An 8,240-nucleotide genomic window follows, 5' to 3' on the forward strand; every position below is an offset into this window, starting at 1 on the left:
CCCGTGTACCCACTGATAGACATTTGGGCTGTTTCCATCTCTCGGCTATTGTGAAAAATGTTGCTATGAACCCAGGTTACAAATAGTTGTTGGAGTCCCTGCTTCTAATTCTTTTGGAATTTTAAGTAAAAAGTAAAATTACCAGATTACTTGATTATTCTATGTTCGGTTTTTAAGGGAATGCTATATTATTGTCCACAACATTTGTATCATTTTACACTGTCATTAGCAATGCACAAGGGGTTCGGTTTCTCCACATCCTTGCTAACACTGATTATTTTCTGTTTGTTATTGTTAATCATAGCCATTTTAATGACTATAAAGCTGTTTACTCATTTTTAAAGTTATTTTTTCTTGCAATACTTCTATAAGATACAGTAAGTCATCTGTGGAACAAGGAACACACCGATCAATCCCCCACTCTGATCAGGCAAACTAATATGTGAATTAGTCCTTGCTATTATTACCTCCTCCCTGCAGGCTTTCTGCCTGCACCCTTTTTCAAAGGAAAAAGTGCACACATGTACACCCACAGAGCATCTACACACATACATATACACAGAGAATATGAATAATTTGTATTTATAACACATATAAACATATAATGTGTATATATATATATACACTGGCAAAACAGGGACAATAACATCTATCTTACAATATTGTGATAAGTTTTGAAGACAAATTACATACGATAACTTTGAGTGCCAACATATGGACAAGACTTAGGCAATAGTTAGTGTCAGTGCATGCCTGATTCGGTCCTGGGTGTTTCCATATATATCAGCTATGGATCCTTTATATTCATAAAGATAGGTCAAATTAAGAGGAGTAAGTAATTTGTTCAGGGCTGAGAAGCAATTTAAAGCCAGGTCTATCTGACTCTGCCATGCAAGCTCTGTACCCTAAACTGCTGCTGAACACCCCACCTCTCCAAGCTTGGAGGGAGAAGATGGAGGACTATCTATACATATAAATATAAATATAAATATTTGGAAAGAGTTGGAAAGTGCCCATACAAGGAACATGGAAAGCTCTGTCTGCTACTTCAGCAAGTTGGAAGAGCAAGTTAAGCTCTTTCTGCAGGTAAACAGGATAAAGGAACTCGACAGAACATCTCTCAGCCTGGAATTCTGGTGGTGAAAAGGAACCTCTTACACACCCATGCCTTTCCCCAAATACTTTCAAGAGAGCTTTGGGATATTTTTGACTCCTGGGCTGATGACACCATTCCTGTGTTAACTGCCAAAGCTATCACTCACACTACAGATGTACGTCTTATCTGCCCTGATAGGATCGCTGCTCCACTCCCTGGGGGAAATAAAATAATTGTCCAACAATGCCTCTCCACAGAAGGGCCTCTCGGCCCAGGAAGTGTCAGTCACTGGGCTTCACACTACAGCTTCACTCAGGCTTAGACAGCTGGCATTCCTCACTGATAATTACTAGTGACTGGACAACCCTGCATGTAAAGGCAAGCCCTTGGTAGGGAGATGAGTGCTGCAGGGAGAGGAAATACTCCTTCCTATTCAATTTCACACCTTAGAAGATAAAGGGGGGAAATGCCAGTATTATTTTAAAGGTATCCATGCTTCTTGTTTCCTTAGAAGTCCATGTTTATTTCAGGTGTCATCAGACAAACACTGAGTTTCTTTGGCACCAAGTTCACAGATGTATTGAGCACATGCTTTAGTTTATTACCTGGAAATCAACAAAAGTTACCTCCCACAGGCTTGACGAATCATCCATGTTGCTGGGCGACAAGAGAGCATCGTACAACTGCAGGCTGCTGACACGGTGACAGTGGTAGGAAAAACTGGATGGAGCATGTATGCCAGTTGCATTAAAAGTTGCTTGGATTGAATTGTTGAAAAAAATTTCTATGCGGTGCAGACTAAACCAACTCTGCATGGACAACTTGTTGTAATTGGCAAGGATGAATCTGGAAATGATTATAAAACAGTATTACCCCCAAAGCACTTTGACCATAATTACTGACGCAGGATATTGTCTCTGAACAGTGCAATGGCGCCCTCTTTTGTCAGAAGGTAGAACTGGCTTGGGGAACGATTTAGTATTCTTCAGATAGATGGAAAAGAGAACAAATGACAGGAAACGCTCCAAAAGTGAGCAATACAAATTCCTAAAACAGGAAAAAAAAAATATTCACACATATGCAAGAGGCTTTTATTTTTCTTTCTTTCTTTTCTTCGGAATCTACACTTCATTATGTGTTTATTGTTGCCCGAGAAAATGAGAAGGGCTTAAATGGACATCAGTACAAGGGGACTTCTAAAAATTCATCAGAAGATGGAATTAAAGAACAAATCTATTATAGTGTAAAAATTTAAAATTCATAAACGATTTTTAATAATATATATTTTCCATACACTCAGTGATGGCCTCTCATATAGAATTAGCTAAATTGCGGTTAAAAATAGTAACAGCTCTTGGGACCAGCAGGTGGCATGGTGGTTAAGGGTGCTGGACTCACGACTGTCAGTGCTTCAAGTCCTGAACCTGGCGGCTCTCTCTCTCTCTCTCTCTCTCTCTCTCTCTTGCTCTCACTCTGTTCTTCTCTGGTCAAATTAAAATAAATAAGTAAATAAAGTTAAATAATTCTTTAAAATAATAATAACAGCTCTCTTACTATGTCAGTCACCTTTCTATGTTATTTATGTGTATTTTATTTAATCTTCAGTACAACACTATGAGATAGGTAGCATCATTACCTTTTCACAGATGAGGAATATAAGACAGAGGTGTTAAATAACTCATGCAAACATACTCAGGGAGTAAATACTGGCCTCAAATTCAATCTGCAAGCAGAGCCCTTGCTCTTAACCATATTTAAATGAAATATTCTCCAGCCATGAAAAAACTATAAATGTCATGATCATTTTTTAAAACAATGTAACACTGTATAGACAAAATTCTGGAAGGTTAGAGATCAAAATATTAATAGTGATTACAAATGGTGTTTGGGTTATTGGTAATTTTCATCTTCTTCTTCCAGCTCAATATTGGTTTTTCCATTATCTATTCCGATTTTTCTGTTTTCACCAGTTTTTCTTGTCTAGGTTTGGGTTCCTTTGGATGAAAACTCTGAGATCAGGATATGATACAAGAAGTACTTGGGGGAATTTAGTCATTTGAAATACGTAGAGTGATGAGAAGAGAAATGACAGGAGAGAAGTCCGCCAGAAAGAGCATATTATTAAGCAAATTTCCGCTATAGACAAGTGGAGACTTAAGGCCCATGGGAGAACCTGAGAGCCAGAGTAGAACTCATATCCTGTGTTACCTCATCTGAGGGAGAGAGAGCTGAGGTATTTGCACACTTCCTTCAGTCATTAACTGAGAACTGCCGAACTAGGAATGGGAGGCTATGAGTTCCTTCGGCCAGGGAAAGCTTTGGGGTAAGGAGGGACTGAGAACTGAAAGTTGAGCAGGTAGGCTATTGTCAGATGGAAACACCAAAGTAATTATAGACAGGGTACTGACAGTATCTGCAATATACTTTTACTATCAGAAATACTACTACTAATAATAAAAACTATTTTCCATTTGAGAAAAACAGTGCTATTACATATTTAAAATATTTTCCATTTTTATATCAAATAGATATATATATATGTGTTTAGTCATCTTGTGGGGTTCTATTTCCATATATATTTGCTCTGACACATGATGGCATGATTTCCTAAATTACAATCAGTGAAACACTACTACCCAGTGAAATGTGGCAAGTGTTCTTAGGAAAAAAACTTTCCTAAGTTAAACATAGGAAATATGAGGTTAATCAAAGATAAACAGTGCAATAACCTGCCTTAGGGCACACATTCTCCAAACATTTAATGTATGAATTTACACTATGACTCTCCAAGAGGAAGACATGGTGTGTAGTCATTTCCAAACACATTTGAACACAGAACCCCATTTCCGTGGAACTGTAGAATATGTTTGCAGAGCAGAAGTGTTCCATAGCATTTTCCAAGTGATATTAAAAACATAACTGCTTATCTCGACTAGAACTTTCACCCTATAAGAAGGAAAATACTATACTTTTGTAAGGAAAAAAAAAACAATGTTTTCAAATTGCCCACCATCCCCACCCACCCCCCTAGAAGCATCTTCCAACTGCTTGGATAAACCACAGTTGGTAGATGTATCCTTCCATAGATAAACAGAAAAACGGAGGCCTATATTCTCTGCTGGGGAATTCAGTTAACAGAGACCCTTTCACTACAGTTAAATGGTAAATGTGATTCATTATAAGGAGCTATAGGAAAACAAACAAACTAACAAACAAACAAACAAATAAACAAAACCTTTAAACCAAAGTCTCAGCCCTTGAGCTTTATTTATATTTATTATTTCCTCAGAGGAAAAAAAGGGTCATTTTTAGCTGCATGTGTTGTCTAAATTTCTAATCAGGCTGGGGATACAGAAGGACACATTAGATATTTTGGTAAAAAGTAGAGAAAGCATTACTACAGGACTCTATCACAGACCACCGCTGACTTTTTGGGGTTAGTAGATCTGGTATTTGACATGTCACAGTACTGGGCACATAACAAGATCACATAATGGAATCACGTGGAATGAACTGTATAGAGCTAATCTGAAGTGCTGAAACTATGGTACTCCAAAGTGACAGCCTACCTACCTTATATCAAGACCTTTGAGATTTCCAGCATCACCAAACTTCAGAGACAACCTAAGAAAACAGACACATTGTAGTATATCAAAATAGGAATGGCCCTTTACCTCCCACTATGTCCCAAAATACCTCAAAATGGATCATGGACCTACATGTAACTCCTAAAACTACAAAATGTATAGGGCCATCCCCGTAAGTAAACAGTTAAGCCCTGTGCATAGGAAGCCAGATCCCACATAGCCAACAATGGTGACCATGCCCCATTGCAGAAGGGAGGGGGGTGTCACTCTCTTGCAATTGAGCCAGCACATACACTCTCCGACAATAAAAAGTAATAATAATATTTTTTAAACTATGAAATGAATAGAAAAATGTTTTTACAATCTTGGGATAAGCAATGGTTTCTTTAAAAAATACAAAAGCATGAATCATAAAAGAAAAAAATGGATAAATCAGACTTTTTTTAAAATCAAAACTGGCTTTCCTAAACACTGTTGAGAAAACAGAACAAAAAATATATACGTATTCACACACACAATACATACACACAATATGTATATATTACACAATATATATACACAAAGCATTTATCCCAAATATAGTAACTAACACTGACAACTCAATAAAAAGACAACCTAACTTAAAGAACAAACATTTTGTAAGGGAGATATACAAATGGCCAAACATACATGAAAATATGTTCACCACATTAGTCATTAAGAAAATATAAGATAAAACCACAATAAGATACCACAGTACACCAGTCAGATTACTTAAAACTTTAAAAACAAAACTGACATTTAAGCTTTTGAATATATTTATTCATATTTTTCCTGAGAATAAGCAGAAGATATCCTGGAGCAAAAACAGATTACTATTTACTTATAGGAATAACCACATTGGTCCCCCCCCTTTTAACCCAGTTCTTCTCCATAGGTAATATAATGAAAGTCAGATGTCATCCTATACATGTAGAAATTTGTAATACAGATGAGGAATACCAAAACTATGAATCCAGAAATTTATTTATCAGAGAGACAGGGGTTCCCTCCTCACTTTCTGAGAGGGAGAAACATTTGCTCTCTTAGTGTCAATATATTCTTCTTGGGAAAAGAAGAGTGAAGATGTGGGTACCTACCCCAAAATACACACAACCAAGAGTTTAATTAGCCTTTTAATGGTAGCAAATAGTTCACCATAAAGAGACAAGCGGCTGCCAGTCTAATATCGTGGTATATAACAAATGTCTCCAAGGGAAAGATAAGACAAGCCTCTCTACGTTTCCATTCCTTGATGTGTCCCAATGTCCCTGAGTTTCATTACTCCTTGACATGTTTACCTATTCTTCTGAAGAGTTAATTCTCCTACTAACTTCAAGGCTTATTGTTAACTCAGGTCACAATGAAATTTGTTCAGAAATTAGTAGCCTTGCAGAAACATAAAAGTATTTCTCTACAGTCTATTATTAATGGTAAGAATGTGAAACAAATAAAACTCTTACACTATGTTGATGGAAAGGGAAAATGGTGCAGCCAATTTAAAAAGCAGTTTAGCAGTTTTTTAAAAGTTCAATATGGGGACCAGCAGGTGTTGTGGTGGTTAAGGGTGCTGGACTCCTACATGGCTGGCCACGGTTCAAGTCCTAGACCTGGCAGCTTGCTTTCTCACTTTTCTCTTTCTTTCTTCCTCCCTCCCTCCCTCGCTTTCTGGTCAAATTTAAAAATAAATAAGTAAAGTTAAATAATAAAAAAAAAAGTTCAACATGTGCACCCTATATGACCCAGCCATTCTACTCCTAAGTGGAATGATACCTAAGAGAAATTAAAATAGCTGCTGCTACAAAGGCTTGTACATGAATGTTCATAGAAACTTTATTTAGAAAGTTATATAATAGCAGGGGAGGGGGGGACAAAAACAAATTTCCATCAACAAATGAATGAATGAATAAATAAGGTGTGGTATATCCATACAGTGGAGAACTACTTGGCAGTGAAAAGGAATACACCACTGATACAGGCAACAACATAAAAGATTATAAAAACCTTTATTCAGGTCTAGCCCTGTGGCCCAGTGGTTAAGGGTACCAGATTCCACAAGGCTGAACATGTGGTAATAATCCTGATCCTGAAAGCCTAAAAAATATGCTTAGTGCATGTGCATACATGCCCAAAGTTCCAGCAAAATAAATAAATGAAGGAAAAGAGAGTCTGCCACAAGACTATGCCTCCACTGGGCATTGTCTTCTCCCTCTCCTTATCTCTCCATCTCTCTATCTCTCTCTGGGGAGTGTACACACCCTCTTGCAAATTTTTAAAAATCATTTTGTTTAGTGGAAGAAGCTAGACTAAAACCTAGTACACACTGTATCATAATATTTCTACAAAATTCTAGAAAATAAAAACTAATCTATAATGAAAGACATCAAATCCATGGTTATCTGGAGGGTTGGGAGGCCAGATTGCTATAAGGAGCTAAAGGAAACTTTTAGATGTGATCAAAATGTTTGTTGTCTTGATGGTGGTGATGTTTTATGGGTTTAGTTTATTATACTTTATTTATATTTCAGTAAGGCTAAAAAATCAGAATGATAAGAATCTTAATAAATAATTAAAACAGGAAAATGTGAGAAATTTAAATACACAAATGCTGTGGCTGCTCTGGACCATTATAATATCTAGAAAGTGTAACATTTCAATATACCTTATAAAAACAAACAAAAAAAGCTATAACATGTCCCATTATAAGCTTGAGAAATACCACACATTTATAATCTCATTAGTTTGCTCCAGTTTATCAAAAAGTAGAAATAATAATTGGTCTGAATTTATCTTAATACTATTTATGGGGGATGGGTGTGCTATTTATAAAATAACCCATATGAAAGAGACAGCTCCATGGCTCCTGCGATCTAGCCATTTTGGGGGAAACGGAGAAATGAAGAGGTCCCACCGATAATTCAGCCTCCAGCATACAAAACTCGTGTGATTGAACTTCCAAGTTTGGAAAGAAACCGACCATCCACCAGATGACCAGAAATCGCTGCAGGACCACAAGAAATATGGGGAAGCAGGAAAATACCTCTCCTCCAAGGGAAAAGGATAACTCCTCTTCATCCACACACAGTTCAATGGAAATCATGGAAATGTCTGATAAAGAATTCAGAACATTCATAATGGCAAAGCTTACAGAGATGGAAGAGAAGAGAGACAAGAAACTTCTAAAGAGGAAGGAGAAAGGAGTTGAAGAGTTCTAGGAGGTGAGGAAATTCATACAAGATCTAAAAGAGGAATTTCACTCTTTACAAAAGAATCAGATGGAACTGTTAGAGATGAAGGCTATAATACAAGAAGTCAAAATTTCCCTTGAAAGTATTAAAAGCAGACTAGATCATACAGAAAATAGAATCTCAGATGTAGAAGAGAAAATTACTGGCCTAGAAAAATCCACCACGAAGACTGAGAAAATGGCCCAAAAACTTGAGAATAATATACGAGAAATACCAGATACAATCAAACATCCGAACATCCAGATAATAGGCATCCCAGAAGGCGAAGAAACTCATAAGGGCATTGATAAT

At 36.9% G+C, this 8,240-nt stretch overlaps 1 protein-coding gene across 2 annotated transcripts in view; it reads right to left on the bottom strand.

Annotated features, from left to right (window-relative positions):
* LOC102470352 (V-type proton ATPase subunit S1-like protein) overlaps window positions 1-8,240 on the bottom strand; it is a 25,725-nt gene that overhangs the window by 4,379 nt on the left and 13,106 nt on the right. Inside the window, exons 5-6 of one of the 2 annotated variants that reach the window (XM_006143488.2) lie at window positions 4,670-4,720; window positions 1,723-1,942 (exon numbers count right to left, since the gene is read on the bottom strand). In XM_006143488.2, coding sequence (XP_006143550.1) covers window positions 1,723-1,942; window positions 4,670-4,720 — 271 coding nt within the window. Of the gene's footprint in view, window positions 1-1,701; window positions 1,943-4,669; window positions 4,721-8,240 lie in introns of both variants that reach the window. The other variant, XM_006143487.3, reaches the window with a different exon arrangement.

The sequence above is a fragment of the Tupaia chinensis genome, unplaced genomic scaffold, assembly GCF_000334495.1.
Source record: "Tupaia chinensis unplaced genomic scaffold, TupChi_1.0 Scaffold000099_1, whole genome shotgun sequence".
Taxonomy (NCBI): Eukaryota; Metazoa; Chordata; class Mammalia; order Scandentia; family Tupaiidae; genus Tupaia; species Tupaia belangeri.